Genomic DNA, 24869 nt, shown 5'->3' with positions numbered 1-24869 from the left:
CACTGACAGAACCACAGGCACATAGACACAGGCAACAGAGCATGCACAATGTCGGCACTAGTACAGTGTATATCCACCTTTCGCAGCAATGCAGGCTGCTATTCTCCCATGGAGACGACCGTAGAGATGCTGGATGTAGTCCTGTGGAACGGCTTGCCATGCCATTTCCACCTGGCGCCTCAGTTAGACCAGCGTTCGTGCTGGACGTGCAGACCGCCTGAGACGACGCTTCATCCAGTCCCAAACATGCTCAATGGGGGACATATCCGGAGATCTTGCTGGCCAGGGTAGTTCACTTACACCTTCTAGAGCACGTTGGGTGGCACGGGATACATGCGGACGTGCATTGTCCTGTTGGAACAGCAAGTTCCCTTGCCGGTCTAGGAATGGTAGAACGATGGGTTCGATGACGGTTTGGATGTACCGTGCACTATTCAGTGTCCCCTCGACGATCACCAGCGGTGTACGGCCAGTGTAGGAGATCGCTCCCCACACCATGATGCCGGGTGCTGGCCCTGTGTGCCTCGGTCGTATACAGTCCTGATTGTGGCGCTCACCTGCACGGCGCCAAACACGCATACGACCATCATTGGCACCAAGGCAGAAGCGACTCTCATCGGTGAAGACGACACGTCTCCATTCGTCCCTCCATTCATGCCTGTCGCGACACCACTGGAGGCAGGCTGCACGATGTTGGGGCGTGAGCGGAAGACGGCGTAACGGTGTGCGGGACCGTAGCCCAACTTCATGGAGACGATTGCGAATGGTCCTCGCCGATACCCCAGGAGCAACAGTGTCCCTAATTTGCTGGGAAGTGGCGGTGCGGTCCCCTACGGCACTGCGTAGGATCCTACGGTCTTGGCGTGCATCCGTGCGCCGCTGCGGTCCGGTCACAGGTCGACGGGCACGTGCACCTTCCGCCGACCGCTGGCGACAACATCGATGTACTGTGGAGACTTCACGCCCCACGTGTTGAGCAATTCGGCGGTACGTCGACCCGGCCTCCCGCATGCCCACTATACGCCCTCGCTCGAAGTCAGTCAACTGCACATACGGCTCACGTCCACGCTGTCGCGGCATGCTACCAGTGTTAAAGACTGCGATGGAGCTCCGTATGCCACGGCAAACTGGCTGACACTGATGGCGGCGGTGCACAAATGCTGCGCAGCTAGCGCCATTCGACGGCCAACACCGCGGTTCCTGGTGTGTCCGCTGTGCCGTGCGTGTGATCATTGCTTGTACAGCCCTCTCGCAGTGTCCGGAGCAAGTATGGTGGGTCTGACACACCAGTGTCAATGTGTTCTTTTTTCCATTTCCAGGAGTGTATTTGCTGCTAGTCGTACTGCTAATGAACCTGGTCACATAACATTTCTAATTGTTTCAATAAATACTATAAATGATATTAATGCAGGTGGTATTCCTTGGGGTACAAGGTGTGTAAATATGTGATTAGTGTGATTGATTTATCAAAATAATACAATTATTCATCATATAGGCAGACTGATTGCAAATGTTAATGCCAAGTGGCTTGGTCTAGTAAAAATGTAAGTATACGAAACTTATGTTGACAACTCACTCAAACCACCAATTCCTGTGAAATTATTGAATAATATTATAATGAAAATTGAGATAAAGATGAATGTTGCTCAATTAAATGAGTTTGGTCCCAATAATGTTTTAAATTCGTTGTGTAGGGTTAAGTTCAGTTTATTCCAGATAATATTAATTTGTGATGATGTAAGTCAAAATATTGATGGAATTAATAGTAATCCTATGAATGTTCTAGTTCAATTTAATTATAAGTTGAAGATGTTAGTTGTTGGATCAAATGTTGAGAATACATTTGTTATCATTTTCAGGTTTGATTTTTTATCTCAGTTGTTCATTTTTCTGCTCTTTTAATAAGATTAGGCTTAAATGAGAAAAAGTTTTTTTGATTAAATAGAATTAAAGTGGCTGAAAATATAATGAATAGAGAGAATCATATGAGAGGATATATTTGAGGGATTTGGATTTAAACTTCCCCATCAGAAGTAGTCATTAATTTACTATTGTTTGGTTTAAGAGACCATTACTTACATTCAGTCATCTGATGTTTCAAGGTGTACTAATTATTTAGTTATTTTAGACTGACACTCTAATGTCATATATTTTAACTAATGCCTTAAATTATCTTAGATAATCACTTGATGAATAAATTTATTGAAGTTCTTTCAATTATAATTGGCATGCATCTGTGGTTTGCTCCACAAATTTCTGAACATTGGCAGATAATAGTCCAGGTCAGTTTATTGTGAATGTTCCTTGATTTAGTCGACCTGTTGTGGCATCAGTTTTAACCCCTAGAGCAAGTACTCCTCATGAGTGAAGAATGTCTGAGGCTCTTGTTAGTACTTGTACTTCTGTATTTATTGGAAGAATTGTCCAGTCATCTACATTTAGAAGTCGAAAACCATCATTTTCTAAATCCTGGCTGGTGTTACGTAGATATCAAATTTTACGTGTATAAAGTCTGAATATTCATATTTTCAGTATCATTGTCATCCAATTGTTTTGATTGTGATTATTGCATCTACTGAATCATCAAGTAAATATAATAGTCATAGTGATGGGAGTGAAATAAACATTAAGGTAATTGCTGGTAATGCTATTCAGATAGTTTCAATTAAATGTCCATGAAGTATATTCCAGTTTGTGTAGTCAATAAACAGTGTTAGGGTGTAACCTACAAATACTGTAATTAATAATAATACGACCATAGTATGGTCATGGAAGAATGATAGTTGCTCCATTAATAGTGAAGCTCCATCTTGAAGTGCTAAATTTGATCATGTTGCCATTATTGGTTTCTAATAAAAGGTCAAACCTTTATTTGTAGAGCTTAAATCTACTGCACTAATCTGCCATATTAGAATCTATAAATTAATGATAATTCTGAGTAACTATGTTATATAGGTGAATTGTTTTGTTATCATTCTGTTGATCTTCGTATAATAGGTCTAAATATGATTGCTCAGTTTGTAATTATTCTTTCTCGTATGATTACAATAAATATAATGGTTCCTACAATAGAAATTGTAGATCCAATTCTTGAAACGACATTTTATGATGTATATACACCTGGGTGGTCTGAATATCATTGTGGTATTCCTGCTAATCCTAAAAATGTTGAGGGAAGAATGTCAAGTTTACTCCTATGAATATAATTCTGAACTGCATTTTTAATCGTGTATTATTTATGGATAACCCTGTGAATAGCGAGTATCATTGAATAACACCTCCTATGATTGCAAATTTTGCTCCTATAGATAGTACATAAGGGAAGTGGGCAACTAAATAATATGTATCATGTAATACAATGTGAAGGGATGAATTTGCTAATACTAATCCTGTTAATCCACCAATTGTGGATAGGAAAACAAACCCCAGAGCTCATAATAATGGTGGATTAAACTTCAATCTAGTTCCATATAATGTGGCCAATCATCTGAATACCTTAATTCCTGTAGGTACTGCAATAATTATTGTTGCTGATGTAAAGTATGCTTGTGTGTCAACATCCATTCCTACTGCCAATATACGGTGTGCTCATACAATAAATCATATTAACCCAATTGATAGTATGGTGTAGATTATACCTACGGTTCCAAATGATTCAATTTTCCGTATTTCTTGACATACAATGTGTGCAATAATACCAAATCCTGGTAAAATTAAAATATAAACTTCTGAGTGCCCAAAGAATCAGACTAAGTGTTGATACAGAATTGGGTCTCCCCTTCTATAGGATCAAAGAATGATGTGTTTTGGTTTCGGTCTGTTAGTAATATAGTAACAGCTCCTGCTAAAACAGGAAGTGAAAGAAGAAGAAGACCAAAAAAAGTAAAGGTGTTTGGTCTAAAGTTATATTTTCTGATTGTATATTAATTGCTGTTGTAATAAAGTTTACTGCACCAAGAATTGATGATATACCTGCTAAGTGTAGTGAAAAAATGGCTAGATCTACAGATGCATCCCCATGTGCAATAGTCCCTGCGAGAGGGGGGGGGGGGTAAACTGTCCATCCTGTATCAGCACCCTTATCTACTATATAAGATGTAAGAAGGGTTAATGAGGGTGGTAGTAATCAAAAACTTATATTGTTTATTCGTGGAAATGCTATATCTGGTGCACCAATTTGTTATATACGTTATATAACATGACACCTCTCACTCAGAATGCTGTCAGAAGTGCCTTTGCATATCATATTTCATTACATTTTGTGTACGTGCATAGAGGTGAAGTAGTGAGTGGGAATTTTTCAAAAACTGAGTGCAAGCAATGCACTAAACAGCAGCTGATTGAGACACCAACCAGGGACATGAAACAGTACGGAAAACTTTGCAGATGCCACACTGTCAAAAACATGGTGAAAACAAGCACTAAAATCGATGTGTAATAATACTGTTGAGTTAGTGATGTAACTTTAAGAAATAAAAATTTGACCTACAGAAGATGACATATTGGTGTCGAAACATGTCTGGGTAAATATAAAAATAAACTAAATATGTTTGCATAAAGCGGATTTCCAAAACAACCCAGTTTTAAATTGCAAACACAAAAGAACGAAATGAGGAGCTTCAAACCTTAGTAAGTTAAAGAAGAATTTGATAAACTAACAAAACTGGATGTCATTGAACTGGTTACATCCAGTCAATCAACGATACCAATGGTAATCATCAAGAAGCCATCCAGAAAAATGTGACTATACGGTGCCTTCAAAATGTCAGTAAATACATACACTCATTCATCTCATACCACAAGCAGATGTATGAATGGCCAAATTAGCTGGTGGAAGATATTTCCCGAAACCTGACTTGTCCAAAGCCCGCAGCTTCCTCCTGATAAAGAGTCACAGCAGCTTCTAGTAGCCAAAACTCCTTTTGGCATCTCTAAATACAAGCACTTAGTTTTTAGGTTTACCAGTGCTCTGGCTATGTTTCAGTGGTTTCTTGAGCAATTAATGCAACATATGCCATGCAGCATAAATTATCTTGATGATACCATAGTAATGGGAACTTCCGCCAAGGCATCTCCAGAATCTATGTACACTGTTCCAACACTCCACAATACAGGTTTAAAGTGTAACTTTGACAAATCTCAGTTCTTTAAGCCAGCAGTTGAATATTTAGGACATGTAATTTCACATGAAGGCATAAAACTGATGACCACTAATGTGGAAGCAATCAAAGCATTACCTTGGTCGAAGACATTAAGGAACTGTTGTCCTTTCTTGGTAGGCTTCTGTCTCGGGACCTGTTCCTGGCAGCACTGGCACTCCTACCATTCCACAGCACACTGGGTCACCCAATTTCGAGCTCCCATGCCTCTGAGCATACAGAACCTGCCCCCATCCAGGCTACTTCCAGTCTTACAGTCCACAATCAACAAGCAGGGAGATGGTGGTGACTCTGGAGTCCAACATGCAAAGGACGTTGCATTGGTGTGTGCCCACCAGCGTGTAAAGTGTCAAAGTTTTACAGCTGCCAACAAGTCTCTCTCTCTCTCTCTCCTGAGGAGGAAGGGATATGGTAACTTCCATGTTACCACATTACTAGGGGGGGGGGGGGGGGGAGTCTCCGTCTCCAGTGGCAACTCCTCCAGTGGCAGCTACTACCACTTGTCCAGCCAGAAATCAAAATACACACATTTGACATGAGGCCATGCAACCAGCAGCACACCATTTCTGTCTTCCCCAACACATTACATTATCAAGACCCACCAGTCAGCCCACAGTACTGCTCCAGAATTGGCCACTAGGAACAGAACCTGCTTCCTTGTAACAAATCTATGGCACAGATGCACATGCCAATGCTCAAAAGGCACCAAGTGGTTCCCATCAACCAAGACGCTTACTCAGATTGTGGCCCAAGTTCTGTGTTTCTCTTTGCTAACTGTACTATAATGAACATGTTCTTGCATCCTCCACTATGACTCAGATCTGCTACTGGACTTTCCTTGGATTTTTCTCTTCAGACAGGTGTTTGCTTGTGCTTCTATTTTTGGTGTCAATAAATATATGTTAACTGTGTTACAGGTTGTTTCACTACATAGTAGTCGCTATGGGCTCCAGGGCTGAGGAAATCTGTCAGATTCTATGTAGCATGTGCTGCCAACGTAGCACCCATTTTAACGTTTTTTTTTTTTTTTTTTTTTATGTAGAATCCTTGAACAATAGTCCCCCATTCGGATCTCCGGGCGGGGACTACTCAAGAGGATGTCGTTATCAGGAGAAAGAAAACTGGCATTCTACGGATCGGAGCGTGGAATGTCAGATCCCTTAATCGGGAAGGTAGGTTAGAAAATTTAAAAAGGGAAATGGATAGGTTAAAGTTAGATATAGTGGGAATTAGTGAAGTTCGGTGGCAGGAGGAACAAGACTTTTGGTCAGGTGACTACTGGGTTATAAATACAAAATCAAATAGGGGTAATGCAGGAGTAGGTTTAATAATGAATAGGAAAATAGGAATATGGGAAAGCTACTACAAACAGCATAGTGAACGCATTATTGCGGCCAAGATAGATACAAAGCCCACACCTACTACAGTAGTACAAGTTTATATGCCAACTAGCTCCGCAGATGCCGAAGAAATTGAAGAAATGTATGAACAAATAAAAGAAATTATTCAGATAGTGAAGGGAGATGAAAATTTAATAGTCATGGGTGACTGGAATTCGGTAGTAGTTAAAGAGAGAGAAGGAAACGTAGTAGGTGAATATGGACTGGGGCAAAGAAATGAAAGAGGAAGCCGCCTGGTAGAATTTTGCACAGAGCACAACTTAATCATAGCTAACACTTGGTTCAAGAACCATAAAAGAAGGCTGTATACATGGAAGAAGCCTGGAGATATTGACAGGTTTCAGATAGATTATATAATGGTAAGACAGAGATTTAGGAACCAGGTTTTAAATTGTAAGACATTTCCAGGGGCAGATGTGGACTCTGACCACAATCTATTGGTTATGATCTGTAGATTAAAACTGAAGAAACTGCAAAAAGGTGGGAATTTAAGGACATGGGACCTGGATAAACTAAAAGAACCAGAGGTTGTACAGAGTTTCAGGGAGAGCATAAGGGAGCAATTGACAGGAATGGGGGAAAGAAATACGGTAGAAGAAGAATGGGTAGCTTTGAGGGATGAAGTAGTGAAGGCAGCAGAGGATCAAGTAGGTAAAAAGACGAGGGCTAGTAGAAATCCTTGGGTAACTGAAGAAATATTGAAAGGAGAAAATATAAAAATGCAGTAAATGAAGCAGGCAAAAAGGAATACAGACGTCTCAAAAATGCAGGAAGTGCAAAATGGCTCAGCAGGGATGGCTAGAGGACAAATGTAAGGATGTAGAGGCTTATCTCACTAGGGGTAAGATAGATACTGCCTACAGGAAAATTAAAGAGACCTTTGGAGATAAGAGAACCACTTGTATGAACATCAAGAGCTCAGATGGAAACCCAGTTCTAAGCAAAGAAGGGAAAGCAGAAAGGTGGAAGGAGTATATAGAGGGTCTATACAAGGGAGATGTACTTGAGGACAATATTATGGAAATGGAAGAGCATGAAGATGAAATAGGAGGATCGATACTGCGTGAAGAGTTTGACAGAGCACTGAAAGATCTGAGTCGAAACAAGGCCCCCGGAGTAGACAACATTCCATTGGAACTACTGACGGCCTTGGGAGAGCCAGTCCTGACAAAACTCTACCATCTGGTGAGCAAGATGTATGAGACAGGCGAAATACCCTCAGACTTCAGGTGTTGATAGATGTGAAAATTACCGAACTATCAGTTTAATAAGTCACAGCTGCAAAATACTAACGCGAATTCTTTACAGACGAATGGAAAAACTAGTAGAAGCCAACCTCGGGGAAAATCAGTTTGGATTCCGTAGAAATGTTGGAACACGTGAGGCAATACTGTCCCTATGACTTATCTTAGAAGCTAGATTAAGGAAGGGCAAACCTACGTTTCTAGCATTTGTAGACTTAGAGAAAGCTTTTGACAATGTTGATTGGAATACTCTCTTTCAAATTCTGAAGGTAGCAGGGATAAAATACAGGGAGCGAAAGGCTATTTACAATTTGTACAGAAACCAGATGGCAGTTATAAGAGTCGAGGGACATCAAAGGGAAGCGGTGGTTGGGAAAGGAGTGAGACAGGGTTGTAGTCTATCCCCGATGTTATTCAATCTGTATATTGAGCAAGCAGTGAAGGAAACAAAAGAAAAATTCAGAGTAGGTATTAAAATCCATGGAGAAGAAATAAAAATGTTGAGGTTCGCCGATGACATCGTAATTCTGTCAGAGACAGCAGAGGACTTGGAAGAGCAGTTGAACGGAATGGATAGTGTCTTGAAAGGAGGATATAAGATGAACATCAACAAAAGCAAAACGAGGATAATGGAATGTAGTCCAATAAAGTCGGGTGATGCTGAGGGAATTAGATTAGGAAATGAGACACTTAAAGTAGTAAAGGAGTTTTGCTATTTGGGGAGCAAAATAACTGATGATGGTCGAAGTAGAGAGGATATAAAATGTAGACTGGCAATGGCAAGGAAAGCGTTTCTGAAGAAGAGAAATTTGTTAACATCGAGTATAGATTTAAGTGTCAGGAAGTCATTTCTGAAAGTATTTGTATGGAGTGTAGCCATGTATGGAAGTGAAACATGGACGATAAATAGTTTGGACAAGAACAGAATAGAAGCTTTCGAAATGTGGTGCTACAGAAGAATGCTGAAGATTAGATGGGTAGATCACATAACTAATGAGGAAGTATTGAATAGGATTGGGGAGAAGAGAAGTTTGTGGCACAACTTGACCAGAAGAAGGGATCAGTTGGTAGGACATGTTCTGAGGCATCAAGGGATCACCAATTTAGTATTAGAGGGCAGGGTGGAGGATAAAAATCGTAGAGGGAGACCAAGAGATGACTACACTAACCAGATTCAGAAGGATGTAGGTTGTAGTAGGTACTGGGAGATGAAGAAGCTTGCACAGGATGCAATAGCATGGAGAGCTGCATCAAACCTGTCTCAGGACTGAAGACCACAACAACAACAACAACAACAACCTTGAACAAAAAAGTTGTTTGAAGAGAGTACAGGTCGCATATGACTACAAGAATGGTAACAGAGATTCCAAAAAAATACAAAACTGTCGTCCAATCTCACTGATGTTCATCTCTTAAAGAATCTCAGAGAATATTCTGAGTTCGAGCATAATGAGCTATCATGAACAGGAGGACCTCCACGCCAGCCAACGTGGATATTGAAAATGTTGATCATGTGGAACCATATCTCACTCTCTTCACATGGCTTCAGTGAAAGCCAGGAGATTAAGGCAATCGTGTGTGCTATTTTTTGACTTCTAAAATGCATTTTACTCTGTAACACACCAATGTTTGTTAACAAAAAGGCAATGATATCAGGTATCAAACAAAAATTGTGACAATGTCAAGGATTTCTGGTTAGGGGCACAGCAAGCTACTTTGGATGGAGAGTCATTGACAGAAGTAGATGCAACTTGAGAGGCATGTCTGAGGAATGTGTATTGGGAGCCTTGCTTTCTGTGTTCCATATTACTGACATGGCTGACAATATTAGTGGTAACCGCACAATTTTTGCAGATGATGCAGTTACCTGTAATGAAGTACTGTCTAAAAGAAGCTGCACAAATATGCAATTAGATCTTGATAATATTTCAAAGTGGTGCCAAGAGTGATAGCTTGCTTTAAATGTACAGAAATGAAAAATTGTGCATTTCACAAAACAGAGAAAAAGCAATATCCTACAAACACAAAATTAATGAGTCACAATTGGACACAGCCTACTCATACAAATTACCTGAGAGTAACAGACTGTAGGGAAACAAAATGGAATTATGACATGGGCTGAATCACAGATAAATCAGATGGCAGACTCCAGTTCATTGGCAGGATACTGGGGCAGCACTGTCAGTCTACAATGGAGGCTGCTTCAAAACACGTATGCATTCCATTTTTGAATACTGTCAAAGCATATGGTATCAATACCATGTAGGTGACATTGAACAATACAAATGGTTACATGTTTGTTTGAGACATGGGAAAATGTCATGGAAGTTCTGAAAAATGTGAACTGTCAGACAGTTCAAGATACACACCAGTCATCCCACAAAAGCCTATTTATAAAGTTTCAAGAAACAGTATCATGTGAAGAACGTTGAGGTACGCTTCAGCCCCTTGTATACTGCTTCTGAAGGAACTGCAAAGTCTAGAGAAAGTGTTACCTCAGCTACATGCTGGATTTGAACAATGTACATCAGCAAATAAAGAGGTCAACGGCACTGTTGTATTACTTATGGTACATTGCTTGTAAAATTCAACCTCTAGCTTATGTTGTATGTAACAAAAATTTATTTTTCATTTCACACAAGCCAGACTGTACTAATGTTTCCAGAGAAAATCAGTCTTGCTTGAATAAATTTTGGGTCTAAACCTTATGAGATATTTGAGTTGGAGCAGTTACACATTTTGAAGTTACAAATTTTTAACATATCATGCTAAACTTCTGGATTGTTTAAGTCTTTAATCTGAGAGAATGATGTTTAATTATTATGGAATAATTAATGCAAATTTTAACACCTGTCCAGTACGTAATGCGCTTCCTAGATCAGATTTTAGGTGATATTTAGGTTTTAGATACTCCTTTTGTAATATCTGTTCTTGTATTTAATTAAATATTTGTATTTTCAAACTTTTTCTATTTCCAGGGTCTTATTTACTTCCACTGCACTTATTCCCTTAATTATCTGAACCAACATCTGTCAAACTATCAAATAAGAACATCAAATGTCATGTTGACTTTAACTATGATGATAATACCAATTGGGACTCTAGTGCAAGTTGTCAAACACATCCGAAAAGAGGTATACATTCAATTTTTCTATGGTTTTTCACATATCCATTATTAGTATTATTATTTTTTACTGTAATTGACATCTTTGCCCCAGTATATTACAGTAAAACTTCATTTATTTGTTTTTTACATATATGGTTTCTTTCTTTTTTCCTTCATGTCCCAGCAAAATATACACATTGTGCACAAATTGTGATGCAGTGTATCAGAGTGGGTTTCCATGAATTGGAGTGGTAAGGCCAATATTAGACTACAATAAAATTTGATAGTGTAATATGGAACTTGGTCAGAGTTAGGCATTGGTCAAATTTTCTTTGATCAAAGGAAGCATTCATCTTATGTTTACTCCATGGAGGCATCACGTGCTTGGAGCGCTAGCATCCCTGCAGCTGTCTGACACACAATGTTTATCAATATGACTCCGAAATTTACATGGCGCATCGCACATATAACGAAATTGATAGAAATATTTGAGGCAGATGAAGCTCTGTGTAACTTACAATATCCTGAATATAAAACGTGAGAGCTATAAAAAACTACAGATGCTTTTAGCCATGAAGTACAGCTATGATATACCTCAAGAACATAAAGGAGAAAATCTACAACTTCTGTGGAAATAGAAATTTGTCATGACTGCAGTACATATTAAATTTATTTGCCTTCACATATTACTCCTTTAGTGTATTGTAAATAGCTTCATATGTTTCTGGTATTATTTTCGGCAGTGTGCAGAGCAGCATTAGAGCAGTGTGCATGGCAGCATTATAGCGCTATAGCGGTACTGTAAACTAGAGTAGTTAGAAATTGCACAATTACAGTAAGTCTGTCTACTACATATGTAGCATTTATGAGGAGTGTGTCCAGCTTCATAATATGAGGAGCCACTTTCTTGAGCATATAATGAAATGTGCACTCGTCCATTCCCAAAGGGATCTTCACTCGACTTTACGTCCTTGACTTGCAGCTCCTGTAGCAAATTTTGTTGTATACTTATATACCTTGCATCGCAGGACCTGGACGAGGGAGAAAGCGACAATGAGGATGATAGAGAAGAGCCTCAGCATTCCGCCACGATGTTTAACGATGCAGTAAATGTGTTAGAAATAATTAAACAATTTGTGATGCGCCACAATGTTTCTGACAAAATAATGACAGAGTTATCCCATTTTGAGGGTACTGAGTTTGCTATTGCTGCATCAAAGAAAAAACAAGCAAAAATTATGGACTTTTTTTATGAAATGATGTTTTCTTCTGTGTAGAGGTTTACATTTTTCTTTATATCTTTGTTAAGTAGGGTGCCTAGTAAGCCTGAATAACATTTTGTAGAATGCAACATTTTAGTTACTGGATTTTTCATTTGTGTTTACCAATTAATTTGATAGTATGGTGCTACATTTCACATATACATTTTTCACACTTATGTTGTTGTTTTTAATGTGTAAATGAAGTTTTACTGTATTACCTCTTACAATATGAGAGATTACAGTGAATGAAACTTAAAAAATAGATTTTACACTTTCAAACACCATTTTTATAAGATATTTTGTGTGAGAGTGCAGTTTATTTAAACACACAACATAACATATTATTACAATGAGTAATCATGAGACTGCTAAGAGTGTCTATATCCATCCCAAAATAAATAAATAAATAAATAAATAAAAGCTCAGAGGTAGCATGAAGATTCAGCTAGCTTACACTGCGCATATGAAATACATAGCAGATAATTCACTGTCCACATCAGTTGACCCCCCCCCCCCCCCACTCACACACACCTCCCCCTTCCACTCCCCTTCCCAAGTGTCAAAGGTATTTGAGGTAGATTCATGCATGTGGTGCCCAAAACGAGTTGTGACTTGAGGTTCACTTGGAGGCACAGGCAGTAACAGTGGAAGACTAGGTGTGTCCAGTGTCCTCGTGGAATTAAATGTAGGTAGTGTCTTGGTGTTAGCTGGGGGTAAAGACTGGATTGAGTTTGTCAGTAAATACTGTTAAAGAATAGCCATTGATATCAATGTAAAACATTTTCTCATAACTTACCAACACTGTGTATGGGTCATTGTATAGTGGTTGGAGAAGTCTTCAAATAGCACTGTATCAGACAAAAACCTGTTTGTGTGACTAAGTCACAGAAAATTAATGGTCCTCGGGTAGAAGGTTCTTTTGAAATGGCAGGATGGTACTTGTGGATCTGCGAGAGAAGATGTTACACAAAGTCTACGGCTGCAGTAATACTGATAGTTGAAGTGTCTGCCTATACTTTAATTCAGCCATTATTGCACTGAAATCTTCTTTGTAGGATATCAGGAGGCCTAGTAGAAGAACAAGTAGGCTGTCAGTCCAATGCTCTGTGGCATGCCATTTGGATGAGGCCTTTAATTGTGATGAGGACATTCCAGAAGAGTATTAGTGTCAGGGTGATAGGCAGAGGTCTGAGTACAATAGCTCTTGCCGAGCAGTGCTGAGAGTGCTTTAAAGAGATGTGACTTGAATTGCATGCCGTGATCAGACACAGAGAGGAATGCTGAAGCATGGGATTATTCACAGAAGAAGACTACAATTGGTGTCATTGTATCGTTCATAAGACAGGTTTCAGACAAATGATAGAAATGGTCAATCACTGTCAGACAATACTGGTACCCTTCTGATGGTGGCAAAGGCCCAATGATGTCACTGTAGCAATGCTCACAGGATTGACTGAGGGTGTGAAATTACCATGTGGAGCTGTCACATGCCAAATTACTGTAGTGTCCCAGGACATTTTATCAAGTACCCTGATCCACTATTAATACTTGTACCAGCTAAAGATGATCACCGTATCTGATATGCGTCAAGTAGTGTAGGAAAAAAGGAACAGATACTGTGCACCCTGGTGTGTGTCTGTGCAGAGGGTATGTGAGTAGTAACAAGAGCAGCGGTGAGTCATCAGGAGATGAGTGCCACTCACTTGCTGCACAAGGATATACACTCCTGGAAATTGAAATAAGAACACTGTGAATTCATTGTCCCAGGAAGGGGAAACTTTATTGACACATTCCTGGGGTCAGATACATCACATGATCACACTGACAGAACCACAGGCACATAGACACAGGCAACAGAGCATGCACAATGTCGGCACTAGTACAGTGTATATCCACCTTTCGCAGCAATGCAGGCTGCTATTCTCCCATGGAGACGATCGTAGAGATGCTGGATGTAGTCCTGTGGAATGGCTTGCCATGCCATTTCCACCTGGCGCCTCAGTTGGACCAGCGTTCGTGCTGGACGTGCAGACCGCGTGAGACGACGCTTCATCCAGTCCCAAACATGCTCAGTGGGGGACAGATCCGGAGATCTTGGTGGCCAAAGGCTTTACTCATATCTAGGAAAGTGCCTATTACCTTGTCACTTTTATCCAGCTTATTTAATATTTCATGTTTAAAAGATGCTACTACTGTTGTAGTAGATCTCCCTTTTCAAAATACATGTTGTAGGTTGTTTTAACAGATTGTGTTTGGTGAAATATGATTCAACTTGATTTAGTATTACTCTAACAATTTGCCTAGTTCTGAGGTTAATGATGCTGGCCTGTAGTTTTTAGTGTCAGTTTTTAATCCTTTTTTGGTATAATTTCAGTAATTTTCAAAAGGTCAGGAAATACTCCATTTCTGAGGGAGGTTTTTATCAAGTGAGTCAGTGGTTTCACTAATTCATCGCTGCATTCCTTTAGCAGTTTAGGTGAAATGTCATCCCAGCCACAAGACATTTTTGGTCAAAGTGCTGATATGATTGCTAGGATGTCCCTCTCAGTAATGCCGTGGATGTAAAAGGACTGGCTAGATTTTCCAAGACTAAATTTTGTGGCTTGACATGAACTTCATTTGTACCAACTGTACTGAACTTTTGTATAAATTTCTCACACACTTCTTTTGGGTCATTTATTTCTTCACCATTTCTTTTAATGTTATGTTGATGTGTTCATAGGAATTCTGTTTCCCACTTTCTTTATGCATTGTTTTCCAGGCAGTTTTACTGATACAGCTAGAGTTCCTTATTTCAGAGGTATATTTCTGTGCTTTTAAGTTAGTCAAGGATTCTAGGTATGTTTTTCTGAGCAGTTTACATTTTGTTGAGAAATAATGTAGTTTAGTATCTCTAAAAAGTGTATAGCAATCTTTCATTTTCTCCCTCAGTTCAATGATTTCAGAAGCGAGATTCTCAGCTTTATGGTTTACAGCTTTATTTACTTTTTTAACTAAAGAACAGGTTTCATTTAAAGTGTTACTAAATAACTTATAGAAATATTCCCATTTTTCATTCACTTCAGTTGCATTGTACACTGGTTCCCATTTTTCATTCCCTAGTGCCATCTTAAGTTTAGAATAATTAAATTTTCTTTTATATAAAGCTGTATCACTTTCAATTACATCTATGTTCCCTACATTAATTTCCATAGTAAGGGCTCTGTGATCACAAATGGTTTTGTAAGGTGTTTACATTTACTTTATCTTTTCTTACATTTGTGAGAACATGGTCAATACATGTCTTCGTATTTGCGGTGACTCTTGTAGGTTCTTAGTTCATTTGTTTAAAGTTATGACACTGTAATACATCCATATAGCGCAAATAGTTAACACTATTATTTAATGAATCTACGTTGATGTCTCCAACAAGCAACAAGTGTTTTTTATACATTGCTGTCCCCTCTAGCAAGTCGACTAGGCAATTTAGAAACTCTTCTGTTTTACTTCCAGGTGACCTATAGAGTGCTGCTATAATAAGGCTGTTGTTTCCTTATTTCAGGTTTACTGCTGCAACCTCAAATACCATTTAAGTATTCAGATAATTTATCCATTTAACTTTTTCACATTTTACATCACTTCTACTGTAAATGCCTACCCCAACACTTTTGTGTGTCTTTGTGCAGTACAAGTTTATAAGTTTGTAATTTTTTAGCCTGTAACCATATGCTTCCTCTTGCTTGCATCCCAATTCACTCACTAGGAAGAAGTGTGGCTTAGTTTCATTTAGGTAAGCATTCAGCTGCTCTGTTTTATTAGTTACATACTGGACATTCTGGTATGCAAGGGATAATTTATTATGCTTTCCTGTAAAAAAACATCATTGTCTACTTTGTGACTGAGAATTCTGTTTAAATCATCTTTTTCTTTGATCATTTTCCATATTTTGTCACACGATAATTTTTCGCCTTCAAAATTTAGGTGCATACCATGTCTGGTATGTAGGCTTCTTTTCAATTTGCTTATATCTAATATTTTACATTTGCCAAAATGAGCACACATTTGTTTCATTTTAATGTTTGTTTTTCGAATCAACTTATTTACACACGAATTGTACATGAGATCATGCCTGTGAGGCAGCGTTGTAATAATGGTGTTTCATGATTTATTTGCTTCTAGGAAGTTTTCCAGGCTTGCTAGGCAATTTCGTTCTTCATTTCTTGTGATGTCATTGGCACCAGCTATACACACTTCATAGTGGGACAAAGTAGATGCATCACCAGAACAATTCATAAAGGCAATCATATACATAATCAAAAATAATACACAGATGAGTGACAGATACAAGATGGCAAAACATACCAAGAACAAGCAGCAGCTGAAGTTCACCACTATTTGAATTTATAACATTATGTGGTGAACAGCCAGTGAAACGAAGCAGTGATGCTGCAGAGATTGCAGTTTATTGGATAAATTTCAAAGTTTTCAACATAATACCAAGAAGATTGTATTTGTTGCCCTGACAACTACACATCAACAATAGAGACCAAAGAGTTGAATGAAGAAACTGTCTCACATTTTCATCTATGTTATTAAAAAATTTCAGTCATAAAATGTTATTTGGCTGTGTGAAAATCAATTTCCATGTAAAAAGGAATAATCTCTTGCAGATATACAAAACACCCAGCACCAAGCTACAGTGACATATTTACATTGTAAGTACAAGACAAGACAAATAAGTGCAACACATATAACATTACAGGAGGCTTTTGCGAAGAAGATACCCAACACTATTTAAAGGCAGATTTGTATGCTGAGCTTTTCTTAGCAGAAAACATATTTGTAAATAAAAAAAGAAAGAATTTAAGCCATAGATATAGTCCACGGCTGTAAAAATATTGTCTTCAGCCACTGGAAACATTTGAAGATTTTTGATTGTCAGATTATTAGATTATGAGGCAGCTTTTGTTTTCTAGGTGTTGTCCAGATTGGACGTATGAGGCACACCATCATTAATACTACATTATTTTATTCACAAGTTGCAACCAAACAGTACTCATAATCACATAATGTAAGTGTACTTTTAAATTGTGTTTTTATTTCAGAATATACTGTAATTACTAACCAGTGTGCGTTTTATTTTGTGTCTTTATTCATTGTAACATTTTTGGGTGATTTGACTTGGCAAAAGGTGCCATTACTTTTAAGCAAAAAGTTTTCCAGCTCAATCCACCAACATCTTCAAATGCTGTTTGATAACGAAGTCCGATTTTAGAAGAAACACAGCGAGAAGAAACACAGTTAAAAGCACCTTTAACAAAAATGCCATGCTCAAGCACCGAGAGTTTGTATAATTTGTTTTTAAATTCATTACTGTAATTCATTGTATGGTCTCAATCCAGTTACGAAAACAAAATTAATTAAATTGGCGACTTCGTGTCTGGACGCATTGTTATATGTACTATATTATCTTCCTTTTGTTACACTGTTTATTAAAAATGACATACGGGATGTATGATCGGAATACATTGAAGTAAGGCAAATTACTGGATTCTATGTCAACAATTGAAATTATGCTGCAGTTGCGGATACACAAAGTAAGGCACCGTATCTTTACATAAGCTATCTTGCCCAAGCGCTTTGCATTAACATCGCTGGCTTGGTAGATCTATCACAACTTTCCGTTTCCACAGCAGTGATTTTAAGCTACATCGAGGTTTCCAAAATTATTATCATTATTCATACAGTGCAACAATACAGTTTTATTAGTTCACAATGTAGCCAACTTTATTTCTGTGCAACGTAATATGGCATGCAGCCATTAGTATTCAAAATTCCACCATTACTTTTGACAGTTAATTTTCTTGTTCAGACATTGTCACACTGCAAGATTAATTTTTACATTTATTCTGATTACATATACGAGTTTGAATTTTTATTGTGTCATGCATTAAGTGTGGCATGGTATTGACCAGAAAACAATTAGCAAAGATGGAGAACCAGAGACTGCAAACACAGATGCAATCTGACTCTGACGTGCCATTAAATAATGAAAGTGACATTACGGTTGACATGAATACTAACGACTGGCATATTATTGACTATTCTGATGACATAAATTTAGAAAGTAGACTGTCTACCAGTAATATGCCTAAGTCTAGTTCTGAACCAAGTTTGGTGTCTGACGTCATGTCTAATGAGGTGGCGGGGGACGAACAGATGCATATCACTAGTATTACCAGTATGTTCAATGCTATAATGAAATAGATGACACAACATAAACAGGACATTGACACCACTTTGAAAACAGCTCATGATGAGATGAAAACACAACATTGTGAAATTACATCAGATCTAGCTGCACTTAAAATGTCAGACGACACTATGTGTAGCCATGTAGGGGAGATAAATAACAGATTGACTGGACAAGTGTCCAACCTAACGCAACATTTTCAGAGCTTTCATTACAACAAGAAAACACAAACAAAAATGTGACAGACAGCCAAGCACAAGTAAAGAATCTCAGCAAAACAGAGCTCTCTGTAAAGTTTGGAGGGTAGGAGATGAGGTACTGGCAGAAGTAAAGCTGTGAGGACAGGGCGTGAGTCGTGCTTGGATAGCTAAGATGGTGGAGCACTTGCCCGCGAAAGGCAAAGTTCTCGAGTTCGAGTCTCAGTCTGGCACACAGTTTTAATCTGCCAGGAGGTTTCATATCAGTGCACACTCCGCTTCAGAGTGAAAATCTCATTCTGGAAACATCCCCCAGACTGTGGCTAAGCCATGTCTCCGCAGTATCCTTTCTTTCAGGAATGCTAGTTCTGCAAGTTTAGCAGGAGAGCTTCTGTAAAATTTGGAAGGTAGGAGTCGAGATACTGGTAGAAGTAAAGCTGTGAGGACGGGGCGTGAGTCGTGCTTGGATAGCTCAGATGGTAGAGCACTTGCCCGCGAAAGGCAAAGTCCCCGAGTTTGAGTCTTGGTCCGGCACACAGTTTTAATCTGCCAGGAAGTTTCAATTGCTACAATGTTTACACCAGCACCATGCAAAACACGCAGGGTAGCCAACCCAATTCTGGCGCACCAGCTGCCGTCGGACACGCAAGCCAATAGAATCAACCGCTTCAAATGGCAAATGTATATACACAACATAACCTACATGCTCAACACAGCACAAACAGAAATTATAACACTTCTTATTCTACTGGCAGTAATCCAAATACGAGACAGCGCAACAGCAGCAACAACAACAACAACAACTACTACTACTACTACTACTACTACTCCTACTACTACTACTGCGGTTATAATAATTATCAAAATGGTAAAAAAAATTTAAGAGATGTAAAAATAACTGTCAGTCCCCACCAAACCAGCAAAGGACATGGAGTTACAACAACTATGTTGCCCAGTGTAAAAACACTGTGATACTACTGTAGCAAAACAATAATACAGGCTGGTGCTAATTGCCACCGCCGCAAATACAAACTCAGAACTGGAATGCATTTACAAACCTGCAGGTGAGTCAAAACATGAAAACGCAACAACCGCCACAGTGCAGAGACTGGAATAAACAATACCCAAATGTAAATATTATCTAAGCAACTAGTGATACTCCACCTCCGTCTGTGCCTGCATCCACTACAAATGTGACGACATCAAATTAAAAACAGTCACCACTGTGCCCCAGTCTTGTCTGTTGAAGAATTGGTGTGGAGAGGGGGGGGGCTATGAGACTGCAAGTCAGCCACATCCAAGTATGCAGATGTCGACATTGTGTCAGCAATGCAGTAGCAATTTGCAGCCAATTTGCCTCTACCTTTGATATGACAAAAATCGATGAAAAGGTACAATATTTTTTTTTTTTTTTTTTTTTTTTAGTATTCTGTGAAATAATTGATTCGTGTAATTAAACATACATGTTGTTGTTGAGGTCTTCAGTCCAGAGAGTGGTTTGATGCAGCTCTCCATGCTACTCTATCTTGTGTAACCTTCATCTCCAAGTAACTACTGCACCCTACATACTTCTGAATCTGCGTAGTATATTCATCTCTTGGTCTCCCTCTACGATTTTTACCCTCTGTATTGCCCTCCAGTGCTAAATTGGTGATCCCTTGATGCCTCAGAACATGTCCTACCAACTGATCCCTTCTTCTAGTCAAGTTTTGCCACAAATTCCTCTTCTCCCCCATTCTATTCAGTACCTCTTCATTAGTTATGTGATCTACCCATCTAATCTTCAGCAGTCTTCTTAGCACCATATTTTGAAAGCTTCTGTTCTCTTCATGTCTAAAGTATTTATTGTCCATGTTTCACATCTGTACATGGCTCCAGTCCATACAAATACTTTTAGAATAGACTTCCTGATGCTTAAATCTATACTTGATGTTAACAAATTTCTCTTCTTCAGAAACACTTTTCTTTCCATTGCCAGTCTACGTTTTATATCCTCTCTACTTCGACCATCATCAGTTATTTTACTCCCCAAATAGCAAAACTCATCTACTACTATAAGTGTCTCATTTCCTAATCTAATTCCCTAAGCAACACCTGATTTAATTTGTCTACATTCCATTATCCTCATTTTGCTTTTGTTGATGATAATTTTATATCCTCCTGTCAACTGTTCTTCCAGGTCCTTTGCAATGTCATCAGCAAACCTGAAAGTTTTTCTCTCTTCTCCATGGATTTTAATTCCTACTCCAAATTTTTCTTTTGTTTCCTTTACTGCTTGCTCAATATATAGATTGAATAACATTGGGGATAGGCTACAACACTGTCTCACTCCCTTCCCAACCACTGCTTCCCTTTTGTATCCCCTCAACTCTTATAACAGCCATCTGGTTTCTGTACAAATTGTAAATAGCCTTTCATTCCCTGTATTTTACTCGTGACACCTTCAAAATATGAAAGAGAGTATTCCAGTCAACATTGTCAGACATTCTCTAAGTCTACAAAAGCTAGAAACATAGGTTTACCTTTCCTTAACCTATCTTCTACGATAAATCATGGTGTCAGTATTGCCTCAAGTTGCAACATTTCTACGGGATCCATACTGATCTTCTCCAAGGTTGGCTTCTACCAATTTTTCCATTTGTCTGTAAAGAATTTGTGTTAGTATTTTGCAGCCGTGACATATTAAACTGATAGTTCGGTAATTTTCGCACCTGTCAAAACCTTCTTTCTTTGGAATTGGAATAATTATATTCTTCTTGAATGCTGAGGGTATTTCACCTGTCTCATACATTTTGCTCATCAGATGGTAGAGTTTTGTCAGGGCTAGCTCTCCCAAGGCTATCAGTAGTTATAATGTAATGTTGTCTACTCCCGGGGCCTTGCTTCAACCTAGATCTTTCAGTGCTCTGTCAAATTCTTCACACAGTACCATATCTCCCATTTCATCTTCACTTACATCCTCTTCCATTTCAGTAATATTGCCCTCAAGTACATCACACTTGTATAGAGCCTCTATATACTCCTTCCATCTTTCTGATTTTCCTTCTTTGCTTAGAACTGGCTTTCCATCTGAGTTCTTGGTATGGGGTATGTCCAGAGAGTAAGTCCTGTTTGGTTATATAAAACAAACGTGTACAGACACACAAAAAATATTTATTGTACAAAAATCTACAACTGTTAAACTACTTTTCTACATAGCTTCTGAAATTTTGTAGGCACTTGTCATAGCGTGGCACAAGTTTTTGTATGCCTTCTTCATAGGAGGTTGCCGCATGTGTATTCAACCATGTGGTAACATGTTCTTTCAGCTCATCATCATCGTTTAAGTGTTGACCACCAAGGGCAGATTTTAGGTGTAAGAAGAGATGAAAGTCGCTAGGAGTGAGGTCCGGGCTGTACGGAGGATGTTGTGTGAACCAGTTCATCAGTAATGGACGTCCACTTCGTTCTTCATCATACACTTGATCACGTACTTCATTGAACAGTCTGACCCAACTTCTAACCATAAATCACTCATAGCATTTCGTCCATAAACCTCACATTTTTGCCAATGAATTTCCTTCGATTTAACTTTCTTTGCATTGAGAAAACGAATTTCAGATCTGATTTCACACGTGGTGGCATTTTCAGTTACGGCTGACATTATAAAGAAGCACTACAAAGCACACATCGGCAGCAGCAATCTGAAAATGGCGTACAAGTCTTCTTCTTGAGTCAGAGTAACTTCTGCACATGCTGAGAACTGCGATCGTAGTGCTGCCGCAGATAGAAATAGAAACGGAACTTACTTTTTGTGTGACCCTCATATTCATCCAAGTGGTTCTCTTTTCTCCAAAGGTCTCTTTAATTTACCTGTAGGCAGTATCTACCTTACCTCTAGTGATATATGCCTCTACATCCTTACAGGGGCAGTGACATAAATATATTTTGGGGGGCGGAGCATACTGGGGGTTCTTGTCCTGAGATATTTTCTACATTTTAGACGAAAAATAGTTAGTTTTAAGGTAGGCATTTTAGAGTCATATGATCAATATTAGAATCCCAAAAACTGGACTCTCGATAACTCGACACTCTAGGAAACTCGACAAGCCTGGCACATTTTTTGGCTTTGAAAAAAGAAACAAAACTTAAACACATGCGTTATTTTCATAAAAAAGCTAATTTAATTTACAGCAATAATCATGCTAATAGACATTACAGAGCAGTGAATATACAGCTCTGAAAAGACTGAAATTATATTTAAAGAAATCCTAAACTATCATCAAAAGAATAAAATATAAAATATTGCTGTTGCACAGTAACAGCACTTTGAGTAATAAGTGAAATAGCTAATTTAAGCTTACTTTGAATAATATACCTCAGAGTTAATGCTTTAATAAAGTTAATTCAGTTTGTAAATAGCAGGCTTTAATTGGGTCTTATACCCTAAAAATATTTACGTACTTGAAAATAACTAATATAGTGATATAGTACTAAACTAGTACTAGTACTGAAAACGTAACATTTTGTATGTATTTTTATTTATTTATTTTTCCATCGGACCAAATTAAGGAGAAATCTCCATGGTCATGGAACGAGTCAATACATGAAATTATAACATGATAGTAGAAACAGATATAATGAAATATAAAAAACATATTCAGGCGACAAGTCGTAAGTTTAAATAAAGAAAATCAACAAAGTAACACTGGAATTTGCTTAATTTTTTAGCTCTTCCAGGAGCTCCTCGACAGAATAGAAGGAGTGAGCCATGAGTGGCCCCAGCACCGACCCTTGGGGAACGCCCCACTTAACAGTGCCCCATTGCGACTGAACATCACTACCACTCTCAATATTGCGGAGAATTACCTTCTGCTTTCTGTTCTTAAATTAAGAGGCGAATCAATTGTGAGCTACTCTCCTTACTCCATAATGGTCCAACTTCTGCAGTAATATTTTGTGGTCAACACAGTCAAAATCCTTCATTAAATCAAATAAAACACCTAGCGTTCGCAACCTTTTATTTAATCCGTCCAAAACCTCACAGAGAAAATAGAATATAGCATTTTCAGTTGTTAAACCATTTCTAAAACCAAACTGTGCATTTGACAGCAAATTATGTGAATTTAAATGCTCCTGTAACCTTGTATATACAACCTTCTCGATAACTTAAGCAAACACTGATGGCATAGAAATAGGTCTAAAGTTGTCAACATTATCCCTGTCTCCCTTTTTATAAAGTGGCTTCGCTACAGAGTACTTTAATTGGTCAGGAAACCGACCACTCCTAAAGGAAAAGTTACAGATATGGCTAAGTACTGGGCTAACATATACGGAACAATACTTCAGTATTCTGCCAGATACCCCATCATATCCATGAGAGTTCTTGGTCTTTAGTGATTTAATTATTAAGTCAATCTCCCTCTTGTCAGTATCATGGAGGAGCATTTCAGGTAACAGTCTCGGAACACTTTTTTCTAAGAGCGCTATATGATTCCCTGTTGGGACTAGGTTTCCATTTAGTTCACCTGCTATATTCAGAAAGTGATTATTAAATACTGTACATATATGTGACTTATCAGTAACATGGACATTCCCACTATACACTGATTCTATATCCTCGACCTGTTGCTTCCCTACACTGTCTCTACAGACCAGCCACTTCCTTTATGTCTGACCATATGGTTTTAATTTTATCCTGAGACTTAGCTATTCTATGTGCATACCACTTACTTTTTGCCTTCCTAATAACATTTTTAAGCACCTTACAATACTGTTTGTAATGGGCTGCTGCATTTAGATTTTGACTGTTTCTAACGTTTTGATATAATTGCCACTTTGTTCTACAAGATATTCTTATCCCTTTAGTCAGGCACCCAGGCTGCCTGTTCGTGCTAGTACCCTGTTTTGAACGTTCTAGTGGAAAGCAACTTTCAAAGAGCACGAGAAAAGTCTTGAGAAAACCATTATATTTATCGCCTACTGTATCAGCGCTACAAACATCTTGCCACTCTTGTTCCTTGATAAGGTTTACAAAGGTCTCTACAGCAACTGGATCAGCTTTCCTACACAGTTGATAACTATATTTAATATTTGTTGCAGAACAAAAATCTTTTAAAAGTTAAAATTTGTGCATCATGACCTGAAAGGCCATCCACCTTTTTGCTAACAGAATGCCACTCTAGTAATGAGGAATGAACAAAAATGTTGTCTATGGTTGTTCTACTGTTCCCTTGCATTCTCGTTGGAAAGAATACAGTTTGTATAAGATTATATGAATTAAGGAGGTC

General features: G+C 38.5%; 1 protein-coding gene across 1 annotated transcript in view; it reads left to right on the top strand.

Moving 5' to 3' along the window:
• Window positions 1–24869, top strand: part of LOC126354596 (sodium-dependent nutrient amino acid transporter 1-like) — a 135221-nt gene that overhangs the window by 92532 nt on the left and 17820 nt on the right. The window contains exon 4 of the mRNA XM_050004347.1: window positions 10782–10937. Within this exon, the coding sequence (XP_049860304.1) occupies window positions 10782–10937 (156 nt within the window). The remainder of the gene's footprint in view (window positions 1–10781; window positions 10938–24869) is intronic.

The sequence above is a fragment of the Schistocerca gregaria genome, chromosome 3 (genome assembly GCF_023897955.1).
Source record: "Schistocerca gregaria isolate iqSchGreg1 chromosome 3, iqSchGreg1.2, whole genome shotgun sequence".
Lineage (NCBI taxonomy): Eukaryota > Metazoa > Arthropoda > Insecta > Orthoptera > Acrididae > Schistocerca > Schistocerca gregaria.
Note: the sequence above shows the minus strand (reverse complement) of the source record. Positions and strands in the feature narration are given on the sequence as shown.